The sequence below is a fragment of the Piliocolobus tephrosceles genome, chromosome 21 (assembly GCF_002776525.5).
Source record: "Piliocolobus tephrosceles isolate RC106 chromosome 21, ASM277652v3, whole genome shotgun sequence".
NCBI classification, from domain to species: Eukaryota; Metazoa; Chordata; class Mammalia; order Primates; family Cercopithecidae; genus Piliocolobus; species Piliocolobus tephrosceles.
Genome location: NC_045454.1, coordinates 18,650,508 through 18,674,794, shown reverse-complemented (window position 1 = coordinate 18,674,794; position 24,287 = coordinate 18,650,508). Strand labels below are relative to the sequence as shown.

The following is a 24,287-nucleotide window of genomic DNA, read 5'->3' as shown; positions in this document are numbered from 1 at the left end:
GAGAGAGCCTGGGACTGTCTCAGTCACGACTGGGTTCCCAGCACTGGGCTCTGGGCCCTGTGCAGAAATCAGTGTAGGAAATATTTTGCTTCTGGTTTACTCCTAAAGGGCCAACCCTTCCATGGACAACTACATACTCTGGCTGGACAAGAAACAGACAATTATCTGAAGGCACTGGGCAGATTCTAGAGGGAGTGACCACTTGGGAGAGTGGCAGAACACTCTCTCGGTGTTTCTGAAAACGGTTTTGAAAGCTTTCAGCCTGAGGCCAGACTGAAGTTGTGCTTGAAGAGCCACAGGATAGAGTCCGAGGGGACCATAGCTGCTGGGAAGTGAGGGGGCATTTTCCAAAAAGGGGAGAGCCAGAGCGAGGAGTCCCGAATTCTGTGTATCACCTCTGTCCTAATCTCTTGCTGGGAGATTTATGTTTTTGTTGTTGTTTTGATATGGGCTCTTGCTCTGTCACCCAGGCTGGAGTGCAGTGGCATGATCACAGCTCACTGCAGTTTTGATCTCCCTGGCTCAAGCCATCCTCCCATCTCAGCCTCCAGAGTAGCTGGGAGTGTAGTCATGCATCACACCCAGCTAATTTTTGTTAGAGATGAGATCTCAGTTTGTTGCCCAGGCTGAAGAATTATTTTTTAAATCTTTTGCTGGGGGTGCACGTATGGTTTGTAAATCAGCAAGAGGCCAGGCACAGTGGCTCACGTTTATAGTCCCAGCGCATTGGGAGGCCAAGGCAGGAGGATCGCTTGAGTTCAAGAGTTCAAGACCAGACTGGGTGACATAGCAAGGCCTCATCTCTACAAAACAATAAAAATAAAAACAGAAAAACCAAAAAAACTCATTCCAACTAAGCTACCAAAACAGGAAACTCAATATTCTTTGGACTTATATGATAGAATCCAGAATATCTACATCTTATTCCTATATCCCAGCATCCAGGAAACAATCCAAACTAACTCAAAATAAAAAGAAAGAGGGAAATGAGAGCCTTTTTCTTTCTTTTTTTTTTTTTTTGAGACAGAGTCTTGCTCTTGTCAGCCAGGTTGGAGTGCAATGGCATGATCTCGGCTCACTGCAACCTCCGCCTCCTGGGTTCAAGCCATTCTCCCTGCCTCAGCCTCTCCAGTAGCTGGGATACAGGCATGCACCACCACACCCGGATAATTTTTATATTTTTAGTACAGACGGGGTTTCACCATGTTGGCCAGGCTGGTCTTGAACTCCTGACCCCAAGTGATCCAGCCGCCTCAGCTTCCCAAAGTGCTGGGATTACAAGTGTGAGCCACTGAGCCGGGCCGGCCATTTTCAAGAGAAAAGATAATAAGGAGACTGACCCCAAGATGACCCAGATGTTGAGATAGAAGACAAGGATTTTTTTTTTGGTAGTCTCCCTGTGTCACCCAGGCTGTAGTGCAGTGGCGCCATATCGGCTCACCGCAACCTACACCTCCCAGGTTCACGCCATTCTCCTGCCTCAGCCTCCCGAGTGGCTGGGATTACAGGCGCCAGGATGGTCTCGATCTCCTGACCTCGTGATCCACCCGCCTCTGCCTCCCAACGTGCTGGGATCACAGGCTTCAGCCACTGCGCCTGGCCAGAAGACAAGGATTTTAAATCAGTCATTATAACTATGCTCAATGGCAGGAAGAAAAACATACATGACAAAAAATATGTAACTGACCAGGCACAGTGGCTCACGCCTATAATCCCAGCACTTTGGGAGGCTGAGGTGGGCAGATTACTGGAGGCCAGGAGTTCAAGACCAGCCTGGCCAAAATGGTGAGACCCCGACTCTACTAAAAATATAAAAATTACCAGGCATGGTGCCGGGTGCATGTAATCCTAGCTACTCGGGCGGCTGAGGCAGGAGAATCATTTGAACCCGGGAGGCGGAGGTTGCAGTGAGCTGAGATTGCGCCATTGCAACAGAAGCGAAACCCTGTCTCAAACAAAACAAAACAAAAAAATCACTGGGTGGGCTTTACAGGAGGACAGAGATGAGGAAAGAGTCAGTAACTGTGATCAGTGGAAATTTTCCCATCTGAAGAACAGGTCAGTGGGTCAATCCAAAGATCCAACTGACCTGTAACTGGAAATCAATGAGTGAGTTGCAGACTTGCATGAAAGCATGTTATTATATTATATGCTGACACAGCTATAGACTGAGAGGTTAAGCATGTTCTTCACGGCCACAGATCCAGGATGGAAACCCAGACTTCAGAGCCTATGATCCTGTCGTGTTCTGTTGGACTAATTTTCATATTTGAATGTTTTAAATTAGGCCTTTAAAAAAAAAGATAGGGCTGGCCGTGGTGGCATCTGCCTGTAAACCTGGCACTTTGGGAGGCCGAGGTGGGAGGATCGCTTGAGCTCAGGTATTTGAGGTTACAGTGATTTATGATTAGGCCACTGCACTCCAACCTGGGTGACAGAGCAAAATCCTGTCTCCCAAAAACACACACACACACACACACACACACACAAAAAAACAGATAAAAGTGTAAGTTAGGGGCCAGGAGTGGTGGTTTACGCCTACAATCCCAGGACTTTGGGGGGCTGCGGCAGGCGGATTATGAGGTCAGGAGAGCGAGACCATCCTGGCCAACATGGTGAAACCTCGTCTCTACTAAAAATACAAAAATTAGCTGGGCGTGGTGGCCCGCGCCTGTAGTCCCAGGCAGGAGAATTGCTTGAACCCGGGAGGCGGAGGTTGCAGTGACTTGAGATTGCGCCACTGCACTCCAGCCTGGCAACAGAGCAAGACCCCGCCTCAAAATACAAACAAACAAAACGAACAGCAAAAAAAGTGTAAGTTAGAAGCTGCTTAAAACCCTAATTAAGAAGCACTGCTCCACTGTCTATTGCCAGGAGCTGGGAAGGCTGGTAGGGTGTGTGAAGAGCGTCTGGTACCTGCAGTGAACATTTTTCCTGCACCAGAGATCACCACCGCCCGACAGTCAGCGTCTCTCGAAATCTTGTTGAAGCACTCTACCATCTCTCTGTGAAGCAACGAGTGAAGGGCTACAAATGGGGTGGGAATACCCTGCCCTCATGTCCATCTCCCCACAAGGTTCCACTCTGGCCCAGTCCCGCAGCCCCCGCCTCCCCCCGCAGGCAGGCCTCCAGGGTCTGCAGGTCAGACCTCCAGAAGGCCTTGTTCATGGCATTCCTCTTGTTGGGCCGGTTGAGCTGGACATGCAGAACATGTTTCTGCGCAGACGTCACACGAAGGGACTCATAGCTGTGGTCTGGGGCTTCCTCTTGTGCAGAGGAGCCAGTGAGGCGAAGGTTAATACTGAGTCCCGAGTAGTTGGAGGCTGTCAATCCTGCGGAGAAAGGAAGAGCCTTTGATGACCCCAGACTCCAAGACACAGGCCTATAGGGAGCCCTTCAAAAGGGAGCACAGGCACCCCTGAATTTAGGGGACTCGGGCCCTTCGTGACCCCGGATGGGCCTCCCCGTCCTACAGCTGCTATAACAGCACGACAGTGCGATACAACCCCATGTCAAGAGGTGACTCACGCCGGCTCAGCAGGTCGCGGAGTCTGCGAGAAGCCACTATACCCGCCGCCATCGCCGCCGCCTTCGTCTACTGCGTTGGGACCAAGTAACCTGCCAATTAGCGGAGGGGGGGCGGGCACAAACGGCCGCCATGTTGAGCGAGGGCACCGATGCCGCAGCCAGACAGGCAAAGACGCCGTTCTCTCCGCCATCTTTACTAAGGGCAGCCGAGTTCCGGTTGCCTTATATAGTTAGAGCCAGGCTCAGAAAAGGACCCTTTGCCCCAGTGGGAACCTGGCCTAAGAAAATAGCTCCTGCAGCTTGCAGTGAGCTGAGATCCGGCCACTGCACTCCAGCCTGGGCGGCAGAGCAAGACTCCGTCTCAAAAAAAAAAAAAAAAAAAAAAAAGAAAATAGCTCCTGCAATGGCGTGAACCCGGGAGGCGCAGCTCGCAGTGTGTCTTGAGATAGTGGTTCAGATCCAGCTTGGGTGACGGAGACTCAGTCCAAAAAAAAAAAAAAAAAGGAAAAGAAAATAGCTCCCGCTAAAGTTCATCACACCTGTTTCATAATAGTGGAATGATTGGCGACAGCTGAAACGTCCAAGGACAAAATGGCAGCAGAGCTTGTCATCATGCATGTGCATATATCATGTTAACTAAAAATAAAAGAAAACTTGCATTACTGTGAGTTTACCCACGTAGAGGAATGAGTACAGACGGGCCAACATTAAGCGCTGACTGTATATGAACTCCCACCAGGAGGTCGCACTGTTTCCACTATATGCAGAGGAAACTGGCCTAGGCATGGGAAGACACTAGGTTCAAAGTCTCTGGGCTTCAGAAGGGCTAAAGTAGGATTACATGGCTCCAGAGTTCATGTTCTCAGGCCGGCGCGTGGCTCACGCCTGTAATACAGTTTGGGAGGCCGCGGCAGGCGGATCACCTGAGGTCAGGAGTTCAAGACCAGCCTGGTCAACATGGCGAAATCCCGTCTCTAGTAAAAATACAAAAATTAGCTGGGTGCGGTGTCCGGCACCTGTAATCCCAGCGGGAGGCTGAGGCAGGAGAATGGCTTGAGCCCAGGAGGCGGAGATTGCAATGAGCAGAGATTGCGCCACTGCACTCCAGCCTGGGCCACACAGCAAGACTCCGTCTCAAAGAAAAGAAAAGAAAAGAAAAAGTTCATGTTCTTAAAAAACAAAGCGAAACTCCCTTGGGAAAAGCCAGCTATCCGAAGGCATAAAAAGTACTTTAAAACTGCTGGCCGGGAGCGGTGGCTCATGCTTGTAATTCCAGCACTTTGGGAGGCCGAGGCGGGTGCATCACAAGGTCAGCAGATCGAGACTATCCTGGCTAACACGGTGAAACTCTGTCTCTACTAAAAATACAAAAAATTAGCCGCGCGTTTTGGTGGGTGCCTGTAGTCCCAGCTACTTAGGAGGCTGAGGCTGGAGAATGGCGTGAATCTGGGAGGCGGCGCTTGCAGTAAGCCTAGATAGCGCCACTGCAGTCCATCCTGGAGACAGAGGGAGACTCGGTCTCGAGAAAAAAAAAAAAAAAATTAGCGGGGCGAGGTGGTAGGTGCCTGTAATCCCAGCCACTTGGGAGGTTGAGGCAGGAGAATTGCTTCAACCCAGGAGGCAGAGGTTGCAGTGAGCCAACCTCATGCCACTGCGCTCCAGCACTGCAGCCTGGGTGAGAGAGTGACTCTGTCTCAAAAAAAAAAAAAAAGTATAGCTGGACATGCACAGAATATGGCATATGTATATAATGAAATTGGATGCTAGGAGAGAAACTGGTAAAATTCACTTTTTTTTTTTTTGAGACAGAGTCTCGCTCTGTCGCCCAGGCTGGGGTGCAGTGGCCGGATCTCAGCTCACTGCAAGCTCCGCCTCCCGGGTTTACACCATTCTCCTGCCTCACTCAGCCTCCCAAGTAGCTGGGACTATATGTGCCCGCCACCTCGCCCGGCTAGTTTTTTGTACTTTTTAGTAGAGACGGGGTTTTACCGCGTTAGCCAGGATGGTCTCGATCTCCTGACCTCGTGATCCACCGGTCTTGGCCTCCCAAAGTGCAGGAATTACAGGCTTGAGCCACCGCACCCGGCCTAAAATTCACTTTTTATCACCTTTACTGGCTTAAAAACAATAATAAACCCTACTTGATTTTATTTATGGCTGCAAGATGACTGTAGTTTTTCCTTGTCTAGAGTTTGTTTGAAACTTCCATAGTGAAACAAAACTTGTTTATCTGCTAAATGACGCTTTTGTGACGTCATTAAATGTTAACAATGTAAGGCCGGGTGCAGTGGCTCACGCCTGTATCCTAGCACTTTGGGAGGCCAAGGCCGGTGGATCTGAGGAGTTCATGACCCGTCTGGCCAATATAGTGAAACCTCCTCTACTAAAAATACAAAAGTCAGCCAGGCATGGTGGCACGTGCCTGTAATCCCAGCTACTTGGAAGGCTGAGGCAGAATTACTTGAACGGGGAGGCAGAGTTTGCAGTGAGCTAAGAGCGTGCCAGTGCACTCCAGCCTGGACGACAGAGCAAGACTTTCTGGGGGAAAAAAAAATCCCAACTACTTGGGAGACTGAGACAGGAGAACCACTTGAGCCTGGGAGGCAGAGGTTGCAGTGAGCCGAGATTGTGCCATTGCACTCCAGCCTGGGTGACAGAGCAAGACTCCATCTCAAAAAAGAAAATTTTTTTCACAGTAAATTCCCAATGTGGGTTATTCTCAAGCACACATGCATACATAAACTTCAAGGTTTGTGAACTGCTCCTCTGCAAGTCACTTCTTCCCTCCAGTAGCAGTCAAAATCCTTCAACCAGGATCCTTCCAGGTGGTACCCCCCACTGCAAGGCATCTTCACAGGTTTGCATCTATACAAGTGGGAAGTTATCTACCATATGCTGCAATTAAATAGATCTTTTATGTTTTGAGACATGGTCTGGCCCTTTCGCCCAGGATGGAGTGTAGTTGTGCCATCACAGCTCAAGCGATCCTCCTGCCTCAGCCCCTATGAGTAGCTTGAACTATAGGAACAGTGCATGCCACCATGCCCATTTTTTTTTTTTTGGGATGGAGTTTCACTTTCATCGCCCAGGCTGGAGTACAATGGCACAATCTCGGCTCACTGCAACCTCTGCCTCCCAGGTTTGAGCGATTCTCCTGCCTCAGCCTCCTGAGTAGCTGGGACTACAGGACCGTGCCACAACGCCCAGCTGATTTTTATTCTTTTAGCAGAGACAGGGTTTCACCATGTTGGTCAGGCTGGTCTCAAACTCCTGACCTTAGGTGATCCACCCACCTCAGCCTCCTAAAGTGCTGGGATTACAGGCGCTTGCGCCACCGCGCCCAGCACACTTTTGTATTTTTGTAGACAGGGTTTTGCCATATTGCCCAGGCTGGTCTCAAACTCCTGGCCTTAAGTGGTTTACACCTTGGCTTCCCAAAGTGCTGGGATTACAGGCATGGGCCACTCAGCAATTCCACTGGCAGGAATTACCTCCTGATCAGTATCAGTGAAGTTGACCAAGATATTTGTGTAAAGATATGTGTTACAGTGCTGTTTACAATAGCAAAAATAGACCTGGAAATTACCCTTTGGGACCAGGTTGAGTAAATCATGACACACCCACACAATGATACTGTAAGGGCAAAGACAAGTCACTCTGAAATGATACAGAACACCAAGGTTTTGGGTTTTTTTTGTGACAAGCTGTTGCCCAGGCTGGGATGCAGTGACGCTGGGGGGTGATCCACCTCAGCCTGCCAGGTAGCTAGGACTACAGGCACGTGCCACCATGCCCGGCTAATTTTTGTGTTTTCAGTAGAGACAGGGTTTCACCATGATGGCCAGGCTGGAAACTTTCTGAGATAGCGTCTCGCTCTGTCACCCAGGTTGGAGTGCAGTGGTGTGATATTGCAGTGTTAACCTCCCAGGCTCAACTGACCCACCTGCCTCAGCCTCCTGAGTAACTGGGACTACAGGTGTTCTGCAAAACCCACCTCAACTTTTTTTGTAGTGAGGAGGTTTCACCATGCTGCCCTGGCTGGTCTTCACCTCCTGAGCTCAAATTATCTGCCCCGCCTTCGCCTCCCCGAAGTGCTGTGATTATAGGTGTGATGGCCCACTGCGCCCGATAGAGCTTGCCTGGGCACGGCCCAGTAAGAATGCCACTAAGCCTGCTGGATTTTCCTCAAAGACTCAATTGCTAGCACCATTCTCAGTCTGCAGCCCACCCTACTCCTCTCAGGTCTCTGTATGCCTCCAGAGGGCCTGTGACTGTGCCCATGCCTGCTCGTGTCTCTTCAGGATAGACAGAGAGGAAAGCAGACATCCTGGAATCCCAGCAAGTGCTGTGTTTATTTTCCAAACAATTTTATTGAAATGTGTGTGCCAAGAGTACATGGGCAGCACAAATGAATGAACAGGAAAAAAAAAAAAAATCACATGTACAGTAATTTTTTAAAAGTGAAGGTTAATCTTGGGAGATATCAGTTCCCCTCTCCCTCCCCCTGCAGACTTCCAGCGTTTCCATTAAGGTTAAGCTTCTACGAACCTAGCATTAAAAGAACAAAACAAAACAAAAAAAGGAATACAAGATCTTTTGCAAATAACAAAAACAAAAAACAAAAAATGGCATAAAGGAAAGAGAAATGCCTTCCTGCTCAAATGGGAGTCTTCCTAGGCACCTAATTAAGAGGCGTGCTGAGCGGTGGAGAAACACAACTTCAGAGTGTAAGGGTATGGACCATCTGAAAAGGAGAGAGAAGTTTGGTTGGGTCCCATCTTTGGAGGCTCCCCAAACCCAGGTCCCCTCAATTTTGCACCCATCTCCCATTTTCTGCAGGTCAACTGCAGGGGTCTAGGAAGTGACTGCCCAAAGTGAGGTTTCAAGATGAGCCAATTATTATCAATTATGCACAGCATTTCTCCTTCTCTTCCCTCATTCCCATAGAGAATTCTATTCCTATCTCCTTTGCCAGCCCAAGGCAGTGGGCCTCTCCCAGCAACTGGGTGGGCAAGTTTTACCTGCTGGATAGTGTTGCCTCTTTCCTAGGTAACAGAGTGGCTGTCCTACCTAAGCCAGTCTCTGATGCAAAGAGAGAATGCCACCTCCCTGGAGGACAAGCCTGAGAAACTCCCAAGCTGGCAGAGTGGCAGCAGGTAGTCAGGCTGGCTCTCTCCCATGAGGAGCACAGGTTGCTCTCCAGGTGAGCAGGTTCCACCTGCCTGTGTCACCAGCAGTAAGAAGATCCCCGGGGTCCTATCTTAAGGGCAGGAAAGACATGCCTGGCCTGAAGCCAGCCAACCCATTAGGTCACCAGGTTGATGCCTGCCAAGACTCAGATACTCACTTGGGTTTTTCATCTGGTAATGGTTCAGGAAGCCCAGAGTCTCCAGGGCATCGCTCTTAGATTCCCACTCCAGCAGTCCAGAGGAGCTGCGCTCACCTGATTGCAAAGCAAGGGGAAAAGCAATGGTTTTAGACTGACCCAATAGGAACTAGGCAGCTGCCCACCAACCACCAACTAGGGGAAGGATATGGGTGCACTCGACTCACTTTTGCCTGAGAATACTTTCACAGAAGATGGCCGCTTCACTCCCAGCTCATCGCAGATCTGCAAAAAAAAATAGGTAGTAAATGAACTCTGGAACAAAAGGGCTTCAAGGGAACACAGGATTCAAGCAGATCAGGCCCTGCATGACTCAGTATTTGAAGTTTTCAGGAGAAAAGGTTTGTAGATTTTATCACACACCCTAAAGGCATCCCAGCAACAATGCTCTTTAATTATTAAGTTGCCTGAGACTGCGAGGTTGCTTTTTCTTTTTTTTTGTCTCCCATCTTCAACAGCTATCTGGGTATCAGCACCGGGCTACGTGCTGAACGCAAGGCCAACGTTTCAGACCACAGCCAGATCCACTTGAGTTCCTCCTCCCTTCCTGCTGCCTCAGTTGCCCGACTAAGCTTTACAGGGCCCCACCTTCTGATGGTATCAGGGTGATGGCACCCCAAGGCTCCGCCAATGCAGTTCTTGTGAAACTGGGCCCTCATCACTGGGCCTAGGAAGCAGCTTTCCCAGCAAACGAGCAGTTGCTCTGCTTGCCAAAAACGCAAGGAAGGAACGCGGCAAACGGTATTGCTAGGAACTTGGTGCCATTCTCACCCTTTCCAATTTTAGAGCAGGGATCTGTATCTGTCCTGGCCACTGCTGTGTCCCTAGCACTCAACCCAGGGCCAGGGAGCACAGGAGTTCAACAACTCTGCAAATAGGAGCTAGCTGCAGAAAAAACCAAAATGAATGGCCTACTCAGGTGGCCATGGTGAGGACCCGACTGCCTGCGTAGTTCCACAGCACACACCTCAAAGAAGTTCTCCTCGGTCACCTCCAGTGGGGCATTGAAGAAGTGCAGCACATTGCTGGGGTGCTGGATGCGGTTCTTGGCTGCCTGCTCTGGGGTGGAGAACCGATTGTTCCGGGACTCACTGAAGTCTTTGTAACTGCAAGACCCGTCTTCCAACCCGTATGACTGACCAGGCATGATGGCTGGCTGCTTGGAGACACTGCAAGAGGGAAGAAAGGGGAGCCTTTGTCATACCCAAAGTTGTCCCCCAAGCTTTCCCCTGTGGCCTCCAGAGGCTCAGCTTGCCCTGTGTGCCTTGGGGCATTGCTCTACAGCTGAGGCAAGGCTGACCCACTTTCTCCTGTGGTGTCAGAGAAACATCTGGGAACACACCTGCCACACACACCCCATTTCTGTGTGAATCAACACCTTGGCCTCACTGTGCTCCTCTGCTGGGCCCTTTTCTCTCCCCTGTACCTCTGCCACCCTCCCTAGCCTGAGCACCTACCAGACATTCAGCTTCTGCCCAAACATGAAGTTGTTGTTGAGGTGGGTAATGGCCCGGTCCACAGCGTAGCCATCAGCCATCTCCACCATGGCGGCCCCTGGCTTGCTTTTCATGAATTTCACCTTGGGGAGAGTAGCTGCAGTCAGCACCTCCGTCCAGCTGCCAGGATCCCCTCTCCTACCCCTCCCAAGTTAGTAACAACAACCCCTGCTCTGGCTCTGGGCTCCCATGTCCTCACAGTGAATCGGGACCACCAGAAAAACATGCCTGGCCCACACCAAGTACTCAACCAAAGGTGAGAAGCAGAGCCTGAGTCATGTTTTTAACTGTGGGACATAACCCAACAGTAAGTCATTTAGTGAAGCACGACAGAAAACTGTGCAGGAATGAGAAATCAAATCAGCCATTTTCACCATTTTGCCTGTTACACAGACATGTGTGATCTATGGATGGCTGTATCTACAGTCACAAGGTCAAATACTCCTTCAGCTAGGTTACAATGGAGCAGTGCCGGCTCTGGAGCCAGGTGGTCTGACTCTGAGTCCTGCTTCACTTAAAGGCTGTGTGAACCCGGGTGGGTTATTTGAGCCCTCCGTCCTCCACTTCCCCCGTCCATCTCATTAAGGATTAATGTGAGAAATTACACAAGTCACTACATGTAAAGCACCTTTAACAGTACCTGGTAACTAACAACACTTCACCTGTGTTATGAACTACTCTAAGTAACGGGCCAAGTCAGGAACTACACAAAGGCTCCCAAGACCCAGATGGGTTTAATGTAAGGAAAACGTCACATGGTTTCAGGTAGACACTTAGTCACCACCAGCCCCAGTCAACTATCCCATGGGAAGGCAGAAGGCCTAGTGTTGCCAGGTCTTCAAGTTTTCAGGAGGAAATCCTTAAACGATAGTGTTTCACTATAATGAGTTCATTTTTATGTTTTATAAATCTATACCGATGTACTGGTAAGTATTAGTACTTTTATGTGATAAAGTCATTTTTTTTAAAACATTCGTAATTCAAAAACAAAACACCCACATGCAGTGAGGACCAAACAAAGCCCGTCTGCAAGCAGGCTGCCTGGGCTCACTGAGTCACTCACTCCAGGCCTGCCGGCCCAGCGCCACACCAGGCTCCCCCTGGTTCTTCCCCCTGTGCTGACTGGCAAGACATAAGGCTCAGTGAGGAACCCAGCGGGCCTGGTAGCAGCTCACCTTCTCCACATTGCCATACAAGCAGAAGACATTGAAGACTCGATCACAGTTCATCTTAGATTGATCCAAGCCATAGACCATGAGCACAGGGCTGTCGGCGTGAGGGCCATACTCGGGTGGTGGGGGAGGGGGTGGGGGATGCCCATACTGGGGGCCGTAGCGACTTGGGCCCCGACGGTGACCCCCCACTGGTGGACCCATCCTTCTCCCTTCGTAGTGAGGTGGGGGGGGCCCGTAGCCCTCATCATGGTAATGGCTGTGGTACCCACCGTGGGGCCCTCCTGGGGGGTGGGAAGGAAAGAGAGGGAGGACGGGTGAGAATTTGCACGGCGGGCGGCGGGCAGGGGCACATGAGCCACGGGAGTCCACGGAGGGGAACCCCCTGCCCTCACCATATTCTGCGGGGTGATCTCCCAGGAGAGGGGGCTGCCTCTGGCGTTTGTTGGGGTTGCTGCCAGGGTCACCTGTGGACAGAGAAAACAGTTAGGAGTCTCACTCAGAAATTGGGGTCTCTCCCTCCCTCCTGACTGCACAGGCTGATGTGAGTCCCCCAGCTCCTGCAAACTGCAAGCCCTCCCTTCCTCAAGGGCTGCGGGGCCTCCTTTTGTGATGTGACCTATGGCGGGCATGAAGCCCGAGCCTCAAAGCTGGTGCCCACTCCTTCCCCCGCTCACACCAAAGGGTTGGTCTTGTTCTGTGAAGGACAAGGCCAGGTTCTGTGCTCTCAGCTGCCCTGGCCCTGGGAGAAAGCCTAGCTCCCAGGCCCTCTGGGGAACCTGCAGCTGCTACAGAAGCTGATGTATTATGGAGGGCCAAAAGCAGCTTTCTAAACTGACTCCCAATGAAGGGAGAGTAGATTAAGAACAGAAAAATAACCCAGGAGGGAAGCAAGCAAGCTTGCCCCCACAAAGCCCCCAAGGTTTTAGGAGCTCCAGACTGTCTCTGTAGATCCTTTATTTCTTAATCCCAGTCCCCCCTCCCTCCCAGTCCCACCAGCCCAAGAAGGACTGACTGTAGGAGCTGACAAGCAGGGCAATGGCAGAATCAGTTCAAAGAAGCAATCATGTACAAGGTATCGACATTCCCACACCCAACAATGGCGCAGATCCACCCGACCCCAGCAGTTTGTAATCACTGCCGTTAACTTAGCGCTTAAGTGGCAGGCACTGGGCTAAGCGCTTTACAGACATCACAGCTTCTCAAATTCCTCACAACAACCCTATGAGGTAGGTTCTGATATTTCAGCCCCATTTTACAGATAAGAAGACTGAGTTGTTAACTTTTAACTGAGCAGTTAAAAGACACTTGGCCCAAAGTCACAAAGCAAGTCAGTGACTGAACCAGATTTGAACCCAGGTCTGGCTGACTCCAAAACCCAGGGCTCGAAACCACTGCCCTTTCCTGCCACCCGGCCTGGGTTTTGTTACCAGTCATTACAAAGATGGAAAAGGACTACTTACAGCAGAAGTACAGAGTACAATGTCCATTTGTCACAAAAAACAAATCTGTATTTTCTCTTACCATTGGACGCTTCAACAGTGAGTTAGCACAGTTCTGAAAGATGGCGTCCCATCAAACATACACTGCGACCCTGCATCACATGGTTTTACAGTCATAAATACAAGTCACGGTACACATCCGCTACAATTTTTTTAAAGAATTGTTTTAAAAGTCAGTATTTTGATTAAATCAAAAATGGCTCACAGATGTTCTGTCCTCAGAAGATATCAGAAAAGTGGAAATAAAGGTGTATGAAGTGGGTAGTGTCCCTCCGTGTTGTCACCTCCTCACATATGTGCTGCAGTGCGGTGGTGCGGTGCTTCTGGCTGTGTAGCGCTCCGTGTGCGTGTCTCCTGGTATGAGGTGTGCCAGTGGCCCCACTACGCTCGCGCTTTTGGCCTTGGAAGCGCACCTGGTTACCCGGCAGCAGGTAACTGTGTGCCTCTGAGCTGTTTGGCTGTCTGGTTTTAGGTCTGTTTTGGTTTTTTTGATTTTTTTTGTTGTGGTTAAATTTTTTTTGTTTCTGATCTCCAGTTGGTGCAGATTATGTTGGCAGCCGGTGACTGCAGAAAAAATAAAAATATCAAAACAGAAAAAAAAGAAGGCCCTCCCCAAACCAAAGGACTTAAAAAACAAAACCCATATGGCGAGGAATGGAGAGAGGATCCTATTGTCTTGGAGGCCCATGGAATCTACTTCCGTCTATGAAACGTTCTCCGAAAAGAGCACCGCTCGCTGGCTGGCTGGGACAGCTCTGTTCTGTGTTTCCTACTTCTGTGTACATTCTCGGGTTCAAGTTTGCTTGGATTTTGACTTTTTTAATGTTTAATAAAAAAAGCAGTGTCTGCTGCCATGTTGCGTCTCTTTCTCTCTTTGTCTCTGTATGCCTCTGTCTCTGTGCTTGTAGCTGTTCCTTGGAGCGCGGTGTGGTGTTCTTGATGTAGTGAGCTCAAGTCTGCAGCTGTTTCTGGGGACGTGGTGGAGGCTGCATGTTCTGTTCTCTCCAGGAAGAGCTAGTGGTTTTCTACCCTGTGTGTTGGTGAGCAATGTGCAGAGGCAGAGCCGCTGAAGTATGGTTCCTGAGGGGTGGCGAAGCACCGCCCTCACTCCAGGTCACCTCATCAGCCCTTGTTTTTTTTGGGCCCCAGCCTTGGGGCTGCCAAAGCTGAGAGGCATCAAAACCAATGCACAGCCAGCCCCCTGCCACTAGCCCCTGCCGGTCTGCACATCTTCTATTTATGTTCCTTGGAGAAGAAATGGTTGTTGCCATGTTTCTGTTAGCAGTCATGTAATGCCATTGCCCGCTCTGGTACATTCACTTGGTCACCAATTTGCCTCTGACCTTTGGAGGGAGCAGCCAGGCCCACAGGGCCCACTGTGAGGATCCTGGGGAGAGTCTAGCCCACCCTGCCCACTGCTTCCCAGATGCAAGGGTGAGCAAGACAGGCCTGCCTATGAATGGGGGGCTTTGGCCTCTCAGGGCCTGTGCGATGTCAGCATCGAGCCTCCTCCCTCAGCCCATGGCCTGGTCCGACGTATCAGACCAAGACAGACACAGAGATGGATGTCTTGTTGGGGGGCTGCCGCTGTTTCTCATAGGCAATCCTCCACCTCTCCCTGCTACCAAAGGCAAACCATTCTTGACAGACACTAGGAAGGGGGTTGTCCATTTGGGCCACCTGCAGAGATGTTGCGTCCCCTCTACAAATGATGTGAGGCGTGTCCGCCCTGGTCCAATCCAGAGTGTCTCACCTCCACAGGGTCAGCTTGCTCAAAGGCTCGCTGCAAGAGCCCGGGAGATCTCATTGCCCCCCACACTGTCACTCCCCCAAATCAGACTCTCTCAACAACGCAGAACAAGAGGACAATTCCTGGCCCAACAAGAGTGGAGTCAGTGACCCTAACCAGACTCTCAAAGGAGCCACTGCTGATTTCTAAGGCCACCCCCGTGCCTCATCCTCAGTGAGGCCCTGCTCCCCACCCGTCCAGGCTTCTGCCTTGCCTCTGTATCCTGGGCAGCATTGGAAGGCCCCAAGCAGCAGTGAAGACCAAAGGAGGCCTCTCACGCCCCCTATCCCATTAGGATGTCCAAGAGCTAACCCCCAAGGCCCTCCCATGTCCATGGGGAGCCCAATGGCATTACATAACCCTGAGCCCAGGCCTATGAAGTGCACTAGTCGAGTGAAGGCAAGGCAGGTGTGTTTAGAACAAAGTGGCTATCAAGATTACCTTGTCCACTGAGATTGGGGTTTGTGTAGTCCCAAGTATCCTGATCATTCTTGAACACATTCAAGCGTGTAGGCTGCAAGGACAAGACAAGGCTTGAGATCAGCCATGCCCCAGCTCACCTGGAAGCTGACGAGGGGCAGTCAGTCACCTCCCAGACGTACCTTTGCATATTCGATCTTCAGAGTGCAACAGCCAGAATAGATATCAGCCCCATTGAGAGAGGCCTTGGCCCGCTGGGCACTTTGAACAGAGTCAAATGTGAGTCAAGTTAAGGAAAGTCTCATCACAGGAGATCTTGGAGGAGAAGGGCTTCAGATTACCCCAGAGAGGGATAAGGACAATGTGGTATCCCAAGACTGTGGTACAGGTAGAGGCTTTGGGATTAGCTCACTGCCCAGTCACTAGCCTCAGGTTGAGAGACCAAAATGGTGTTGATCGACTCAATGCTGCCCTGGGTGAGTAGTTACTGGCCAGAGTTCTCTCATAATCTGCACCCCCACCCATAGCTACTAGCAACCTCTTCTGCCACACCACCTTCTCCATCTCAGCCATCTGGCCCTTCGACTAAATCTGAAACAACAACCCAACTACAGCTCTGCCCTGAAAGTCCATCAGTGGCTTTTTCCTGCCTCTGCCCCAAGCATCACATCACTGTCTAGGATGCCGTAAAAACGTCTTCCAAACCCGTCGGCTTGCCAGCTACTCTGCGATCCTCAGATCTTTCAGTTTCTCCATCCAAAAAACAAGCTCCTTCTGACTTTACAACCTTTGCAGAGGCTGTTTCTTTCACCTTGAGTATCAGCTCCTATTTGCTCATAGAAATAGGACATCACCTCCTCAGAAACCTTCACAAATGCCCCGCCTTTTTTTTTTCTGGATATGGAGTCTCGCTGTGTTGCCCAGGATGGAGTGCAGTGGCACAGTCTCGGCTCAGTGCAATCTCCGCCTTCCAGGCCCAAGCGATTCTCTTGCCTCTGCCTCCAGAGTAGCTGGGATTACAGGCATTCACCACCATGCCTGATTAATTTTTGTATTATTCGGCCAGGCGCAGTGGCTCAAGCCTGTAATCCCAGCACTTTGGGAGGCCGAGACAAGCAGATCACGAGGTCAGGAGATCGAGACCATCCTGGCTAACACAGTGAAACCCCATCTCCACTAAAAAAATACAAAAAACTAGCCGGGCAAGGCGTAGTCCCAGCTACTTGGGAGGCTGAGGCAGGAGAATGGCATAAACCCGGGAGGTAGAGCTTGCAGTGAGCTGAGATCCAGCCACTGTGCTCCAGCCTGGGCGACAGAGTGAGACTCCATCTCAACAACAACAACAACAACAAATTTGTATTATTAGAGACAGGGTTTCACCATGTTGGCCAGGCTGGTCTCAAACTCCTGACCTCAGGTGATCCGCCCGCCTCGGCCTCTGAAAGTGCTGGGATTGCAAGTATGAGCCACTACACCCAGCCCCACGTGCCCTTTTAAATAAATTTCTTTTCCCAAGGGTGCATTTTCTCAGGACCTCTTGAGACTATGTTCCCCAGACCTTGGTCACTCGTATTTGGCTTAGAATAAACATGTTTAAAAATAAATTCCTAGCCAGGCACGGTGGCTCATGCCTGTAATCCCACCACTTTGGGAGGCTGAGGTGGGTGGATTGCCTGGGATCAGGAGTTCAAAACCAGCCTGGCCAACGTGAAACCACATCTCTACCAAAAATACAAAAAACTAGCTGGGCATGGTGGTGGGTGCCTATAATCCTACTAGGGAGGCTGAGGCAGGAGAATTGCTTGAACCCAGGAGGCAGAGGTTGCAGTGAGCCAAGGTCGCGCCACTGCACTCCAGCCTCGGCAATAAGAGCTAAACTCCATCTCAAAATGTAAATAAATAATATAAAGAAAACAAAAATAAATTCCTTTGTATCGCCTAACACACGCTCTCTCCCCTAAAATCTGCAAGTCCACACAATATGCCTCGTTCTTTAACAGTCTCCCCACTCAGTCACTGGGCTCTGTGAAGGCATCTGGCACATGGCAGCCACTCCCAAGGTCAGTAGACCCATGCTGGCTCAAAGAATGACCACTGTCAAGCCCTGCAAGAGTCCCTACCCTAAGGAACACCCATTTTCCAGCAAAGGATATTCCACCATCGCCTGAACCCCATTCTTCCTGAAAATGACAATTCTCTGGACGGGGCCACAAGGATTACAGATAGTGTAAAGAACATCCTGCAAAAGCAAACACAGGCAAGATGAAGAGGCACTGCCAGGTCAGTCTGGCTTAGGGGAGGGAATGAGGGGAGAAAAGGAAAAAGGGAGACCTCACAAGAAATGCCTGCTGGCACGCACCGTGGTGATCGAATAAATGGGGTTCAGGATGGTAAAGAGAAGCACGCTGTTCACGCTCCGGGAGTCATCCGAGTCCCCGGGGCGGGAGATCTTCTGGCTGGTAGAGTAGTTGACAAAAGCTGGGTGACCGGCAATGTATATTTGGTTGTCGGCTGCGTAGTTTACTGCGTTGCAAGCCCCCAACACATCTTCAAACTCCACCAGTGCTTGTCTCTTTTTAGGCATTACCACCACATAGCTGGCAGAGAGAACACAGGTTTCAATCCTCTCAGGAAAATGAAGACAGGAGGAGGGTATGACTTGATTTTTTTGAGAACTGACTCCTCCATGGCCTCTGGACTCCTCTGTAGCCCTATCATGGTCATGGTTCCCCGACCTGAACACTCCATGACACAAGTAGTACCAAAGGCCAAAGAGGGCTAGCTGAGCTAGACCTCCTCTGGGAAGCCTTCCTGACCTCTCCTCACCAGACTAACAGATGCCGCCCATAGGATGGCTTCTTGAGCTTACGCTCTCAACAGTGTAAATCACTCTAGGAGAGCAACTTTCTAAGAGAAGGAATCCAGATACAGCTCACTACTGTATCTGCAGTATATAGCATGCACCAAATATTCAGTAACTATTTGCTGAATGAAAGAACACTGGCCAGGAGCAGTGGCTCATGCCACTAACCCTAAAACTTGGGAGGGCTAAGTGGGCAGATTGCTTGGGCCCAGGAGTTTGAGACCAGCCTGGCCAACATGGCAAAACCTTGCCTCTACAAAAAAATATAAAAATTAGCCAGGCATGGCAGCGCATGCCTGTAGTCCCAGCTACTCAGAAGGCTGAGGCAGAAGGATTGCCTGAGCCTGGGTAAGACTGTGCCACTATACTCCAGCCTGGGCCATAGAGCGAGACCTTGCTCTGTCTTAAAAAAAAGAAACTTGGCTGGGCGCGGTGGGCTCAAGCCTGTAATCCCAGCACTTTGGGAGGCCGAGACGGGCGGATCACGAGGTCAGGAGATCGAGACCATCCTGGTTAACACGGTGAAACCCCGTCTCTACTAAAAAATACAAAAAACTAGCCGGGCAAGGTGGCGGGCGCCTGTAGTCCCAGCTACTCGGGAGGCTGAGGCAGGAGAATGGCGTAAACCCGGGAGGCGGAGCTTGCAGTGAGTTGAGATCCGGCCACTGCACTCCAGCCTGGGCGACAGAGCGAGACTCCGTCTCAAAAAAAAAAAAAAGAAACTTAAAAAAAAAAAAAAAAAACTTAAAAACTAGAAACTACAAGGCAAAGGAAAAAGGAAGGAAAAAGGATCATGGAACTTGCTGTAATCTGACAAAAAGTACAATGGTCAAGCCAAAAGCAGAGGGGCCACAGAACCTAGACCAGTATGGCAACAAAATCACTACTTCCAACCAGAAATCGTGGACGCGCAAGGGCACGAAGAAGTCAACATTGGAAGCCCAACTCCTGGCCTCCAAGCCCAGTACCTGATGGGTCCAAACTCCTGCAAGGCCTCCACAAGGTCAGCTTCCACCACACCGTCAATCAGGCCCCTGATGTGGACAACTGGGGAGGCAGGGGTTTTGTGCGGGTCATCGTAGTTCTCCTGAGAAAGGAAGCAAAAATAAGAATTCTTTTCTTGCTGTACAAGATGACGGCCCACTGGCCTTTGTGCTGTTGCAGACCCAGTCAGATAAGACAGTTGGATGTCATCCAGGAAGGATGTACAGAACAGACAAAGGGCAGCAACCGAAGTCAATCAGCCCAAAAGGATTCTGGGTCAGCAGAAGAGTGGTCCTGAGTGGGTGGTCACTTGCCCTCTGGCTCTTGCTGTAGCTTCTGAGGAAGGCAGATGGAGGGAGGACCACACAAGTCCCAAATATTACGTTCTTCCAGGGACCCCCCTCTCTTCCCACTGGTCCACTTGACCAAGGAAACATGGGAAAAGAGTAACTGGAGGAGACACACTGGGAGGAAGGGCTCTAATAGCTATCTGCTACAGTTTGAATGAGGACATCCCCTTTGCATGTGCCCCAAATTCCTTACTCTTTCACTGGCTCAGCCACCATCACCTAGCTAAGTACACCTGTTCGCCACCACTCACACCTAGGTTCATTCAGGGCAAAAAACAACACGTGCCCCAGAAACTGGGGCAGCCAGGCCAGTCTTGACCCCTTCTAGTCTTGAATCACCCTCCCACCAAAATCTGCTTTGGAAATTACTGCCTAGGTCAGACTTAGGAAAACCAGGACAAAAAAAGTCTCTTATTTATTTTTTGAGATGGAGTCTCACTCTGTCACCCAGGATGGAGTGCTATGGCATGATCTTGGTCTACTGCAACCTCCACCTCTCAGGTTCAAGCGATTCTCCTGCCTCAGCCTCCCGAGTAGCTAGAATTACAGGCCCCCGCCACCACACTCGGCTAATTTTTTTGAATTTTTAGTAGAGATCGTGTTTTGCCGTGTTGGCCAGGCTGTTCTTGAATTCCTGACCTCAGGTGATCTGCCTGCCTCAGCCTCCCAAGTGATGGGATTACAGGCATGAGCCCCCACGCTCAGACGGAAGGTCTTTTAGAAAGATCAGAAACTCCAATCCATACCATTAAGAACCAAGACTGCTTCCTTCCTAGAAGTATCTTACACCCACCCATCCACAGACAAAAGCCTCTGGTCATCAGGAGTAAAATTAACTCTCTTTCACCTCTCCTGGGCTCTGGGACTAGTCCCGTCTGAAAATCACTGGGCAGAAGAGCGTGGAATGGGGGTAGAATTGGATTCTATTTCAGGAATGAATCACCCGAACCACAGGGGGAGGCACTCCCTCCAGGTTAGCAGCTCCCACAAATGGAGTTCTAACTCCAGCCCTGCCCCTCACTAGCTGTGCCACCTACGGTAATTCACCTCATCTCTCTCCTAGCCAATTTCCTCCTCTGTAAATCGGGAATCCCAGTATCTCTCCCAACCTCACAGAGGAGCGTTAGGACTTTCAATTAAGATGTCTTTAAAATGTGTGGGACAAGGCCTGACGAAGATTAAAACGTCAGCAACTCATAACCCCTAAATCCCAGAAAACCCTGCAAATGGGCTGCACTGGAAGACTTCAAGATCTTGGAAGGAGTGGGGGCTGGGCCCCACTCCAAAAGCAACGACTGGTGTTTTCGGAGGGAGTGATTACAAGGGATCGAAATTCCAGCACGGCCAGGGAACAGTTTCGTTTATCAAATCCTCGGTACCCAATGAATCCCCGGAAACTGTATGCAAACTTGTGATAGTTTCAAAGCTTCGCTCAACTCCTAAAAGGCTAAAAGTGCATTTAACAAATCTTTCTCTTCCCATTTTCAATGCCTACAAAAATGAGGGAGATACTCTGTTCCAGCATTTAGACTAAACACATCCATTGCTGTATAGAAAGTCTGGGCCTCAGAGATTAAGCTGCCATCGGACGTAATTCCCCACTCCAGAGCACAAGGCCGCCCCCACCCGTTCCCGCTCACGAGGCGCTCCCCCAACCGCCCACGAGGCCGGGCGGGAGAACTGCGCCTGCGCATGGGGCCAGCGAAGAACATGATAAAGGGGAAAAAAAACCGGCCTGGCCTCGTGCCCGGCCCCCACACGCCAGCCCGCGGCGCCTGCGCCCTGGGCCGCTCGCCTCACGAGCTACTTCCTCTGTGCTCCCCCCCCCCACCCCGCTCCGGACCGCGCGCACGCGCAGGCGCCTGTCCTCGCGCAAACCCCGCCGTTTGCCCAACGGCCGCCCCTCCCCCACACCGTCAACGGCGCGATTGCCTGAGCGCGTGCGCAGAAGCCCCCTCAAAAAATAAAATGCCCTCAAGGTGGGAAATTGTCCCGCACTTCCCGGCCTTCCCGGCTCCTAGGGCCCTGGCCTCACCCCGCCGCCGCCGCCGCCCGCCGCCCCGGCTCCTCCACCGCCACCGCCGCCGCCTCCGTGCTGGTCGCCGGCGTTGTCAGTCTTGAGCCGCTTAGGAGCCCGGCCGCCCTCACTGCCGCCGCCGTAGTAGCGGCCACCGCCGCCTCCGCCGCCCGCCGCCGCCATCTTCACCATCGCTCCCGACCGCCTCCGCTGCTCGTCCGGCTGCTGCCTCTGCTCCAGCCGCCGACGCCGCTTCTCCGCCCGGGGCAGCAGCCTCCGCGACATGGCGGCGCAGAACCCGCCTCCCCCCGCCTCTCATTGGGGGAGGGACACGCCCGTCACCCGCCGCCCCCACCCGATAGGGGGAGCCACTGGTCCCGCCGCGGGGGGAGGGTAGGCCTCCACACGCCTTGCGCGCTTATTGGACATTGCCCACGCCGTTCTGCAGGAGGGCCCGCCCTTGTTTGTCTGAGACACTCTTCATAGGTGATCGCTTTCTGCCAGTCATTCCGTCGACCCCGCCGCCTTAAAATAAAATCCAATTTCATAGGTCGGATTTCTGGCGCGGCTGGCCTCCCTAAAAGCACCTGATAGGAGCGGCGCTCTAAACCTCCCAAGAATCCCCGCCTCCCTCCCACTTTCATTGGTCTCTTCGCTAATCCGTCAGTACCCAGTCACAAAGGCTACCTTCCCGCGCCACTTCGCAAAAAGACAAGGAAGCCCCGCCCTTTTTTGGTCTCTCTCCAGTGGTTACTACAGATGCCCATTCTTCTGCGTCTCCACTGATTGGTCAATGGAGAGTGGAGGGCACCCTCTCACCAGATGGTAGGACTACTGATACGCTCTGATTGGATAAAATGGGGAGCCCCACCCCAGGGTCGGCCCTCTTTGGTGCGGTCTACGAAACCAGCGAAGGTGAGCAGGCATGCGCAAATATGTTTTCAGGCACCGCCCAGAGGCGGGGCCACCCCTCAAGAGAGTGACTGCCTGGAATACTCGGAGTATTTACGTAGCGACCGCTGTGTGTGCCCCGGAAGGCTAGACCAAGATTGACAGGAACTCCCAGGGTATCTCTGTCGCCATCACTATACCCTGTTCCTCTCAACCTCTAGGAGGAATTCTTCAAATCCCAAATCTGAGCCTTTTCCTCAGTATAAAACCACTCGCTGCTGCCGACTGTCTTCGGACCCTATCCAGTTCTAAGTTCAGCCGCAACCCCTTTCGGTTTCCCTTGGGAGAAGGCTCTTCCGAGCACTCTCGATCTGTGCCCGTGCAGTCCCTTCCACTGGGATAGTCCCTCCACTACCCCTCCTGCAGGAGCTAAGGGCCAAGTCATCTAGTCCGTGCGATCTAAATTCACAGGCCCCTGCCATCCCAGACCCCCAGCCATTACTCGGGCCAGTGGTTTTTATCTGACAGCTCCACCCCTCTGAGCACCACAGGAGGCCCTGGCCCCGACCTTGGAGAGGGTGGCCACCTACCAAGCGCCCAGTGCAAGCCCCCTGCAGGGGGAGGCGTTCTGGTGATCTGTGCTTGCGTCAGACCTTTCTTCCTCAAGGGCGGGGTAAGACCACCCGCACTGCCCCGAGAGAATGTCGGAGGGTATCTCCAGACTCCAACGAAACCCAACTGGCGAAGCTTGGGGGTGGGGGAGACGAGCGCCCCAGTTATCACGCGCAGGCGGAGGGGTCAAACGGGGATTAACCCGGGATCCCGTCCTACGGCACATTATGGGGCTGCCCGCGCCGGATTGGCGGGGGGAACACCTCATCGAAGCTATTGGCAAGTGACGATGTCGCCAAAGGGGGGAAAAAATAAAAGCGAAGCTAGCGTCGTGAGAAATGCGGGGGACGCTCCAGGACCTTTCCGCCCGGCTGATGAGGGCTTGAGTTGAGGCCCGGGTGGAAACTAAGTTTGAAATGGAGGCTGTGTGTGGTGGCTCACACCTGTAATCTCAGCACTTAAGGAGGCCGAGGCGGGAGGCTCGCTTGAGCCCCGGAGTTCGAGGTTGCAGCGAGCCGTGATTGCGCCCTTGCACTCCAGCCTGGGCGACGGAGCGAGACCCAATCTAAGAAAAAATGGGGTCTATGGCAATATAAGAGGGGGACAGGCCTGGTGGCTCTGCCGGTGAGGGGAAATAAAGTTGGGGGGGGGCCCTGCTGGGGACCTCGGTCAGCTCCCCCAGACGCCGGGAAGATCCGAACACGCCGACTGAACAGAGACGGAGGCGGGGCAGCGTCTGAAGCACGTGACCCGCGTGATGGGAGGAGGCGGGGCCGGTCGCGACGAAGGGCGGGGTCGCTCGGTCCCAACGTCAGAGGAATGCGGTGGGGGGAGGGGGACAGAGGGGGCCCCTCCCCTCCCCGCCCCCGCGCCCGGCCCGGACGCCCCTCGCGCCGGCGCGCACGGCCGGAGCGCGGCGGTACGGTGTCCCCTGCGCCGCACGTTCCAGGCCGCCCGACCGGCCTGGTGACCCGCGCCCCCCGCGCTCCTGGCCGCCGCCCCGCCCCCACCCCGCAGCTCGGACCCCGGACCCCGGCCGCGCGCGGCGCCGCCCGCCAGTGCCCCGGTCACCCTCCCGCACCCCTTGCCCCCAGCCCCTACCAGCTCGGCGGCGAGCCTGACCGGCCGTCCCGGATCGAAAAGAGCAGACACTGGGAAGTTTTGGGAGAGGGAGGGGCGGGCCTTAAAGGGACCACGACCTTTTTTCAGCCCTGTGGGAGGAAGAAAAATTGGGGGCAGGGGGCGCGGGAGCGGGGACACGGTAGGAGACCGAGGAT

At 52.3% G+C, this 24,287-nt stretch overlaps 2 protein-coding genes across 4 annotated transcripts in view; both read right to left on the bottom strand.

Moving 5' to 3' along the window:
• Positions 1–3,758, bottom strand: part of ECH1 (enoyl-CoA hydratase 1) — a 10,074-nt gene extending 6,316 nt beyond the window's left edge. Inside the window, exons 1-3 of the mRNA XM_023229305.2 lie at positions 3,529–3,758; positions 3,149–3,332; positions 2,917–3,005 (exon numbers count right to left, since the gene is read on the bottom strand). Coding sequence (XP_023085073.1) covers positions 2,917–3,005; positions 3,149–3,332; positions 3,529–3,580 — 325 coding nt within the window. The 5' untranslated portion in view covers positions 3,581–3,758. The remainder of the gene's footprint in view (positions 1–2,916; positions 3,006–3,148; positions 3,333–3,528) is intronic.
• A 4,113-nt stretch (positions 3,759–7,871) lies between these two features.
• On the bottom strand, positions 7,872–24,261 carry HNRNPL (heterogeneous nuclear ribonucleoprotein L). Of its 3 annotated transcripts, none has more exons than XM_023229213.2 (13): positions 24,112–24,261; positions 19,125–19,243; positions 17,653–17,890; positions 17,447–17,532; positions 15,476–15,572; positions 15,315–15,387; positions 11,978–12,049; positions 11,586–11,866; positions 10,372–10,493; positions 9,882–10,083; positions 9,082–9,139; positions 8,876–8,971; positions 7,872–8,272 (listed from the first exon to the last, which is right to left on the bottom strand). In XM_023229213.2, the coding sequence occupies exons 3-13, from the start codon at positions 17,875–17,877 to the stop codon at positions 8,214–8,216; spliced, it is 1,371 nt and encodes a 456-aa protein (XP_023084981.1). In that variant the 5' UTR covers positions 17,878–17,890; positions 19,125–19,243; positions 24,112–24,261; the 3' UTR covers positions 7,872–8,213. The 3 variants fall into 3 exon arrangements, with proteins under 3 accessions (XP_023084981.1, XP_023084980.1, XP_023084979.1); XM_023229212.1 differs by lacking the exon at positions 24,112–24,261 and adding an exon at positions 21,526–21,797; XM_023229211.2 differs by lacking the exon at positions 24,112–24,261 and adding an exon at positions 21,526–21,792 and having other exon boundaries at positions 11,586–12,049.
• Positions 24,262–24,287: the final 26 nt, after the last annotated feature.

Bases quoted from the DNA above. Each gene is read 5' to 3' on its own strand.
- HNRNPL (XM_023229211.2), bottom strand. From the start codon at position 21,792: ATGTCGCGGAGGCTGCTGCCCCGGGCGGAGAAGCGGCGTCGGCGGCTG. The intron at 19,244-21,525 runs GTGAGGCCAGGG...TTCCTTTCTCAG, and splicing joins CGGGCGGCGGCGGCGGCGGG to GAGAACTACGATGACCCGCA. The intron at 10,084-10,371 runs GTAGGTGCTCAG...TCCCTCTTGCAG, and splicing joins GGGCAGAAGCTGAATGTCTG to TGTCTCCAAGCAGCCAGCCA.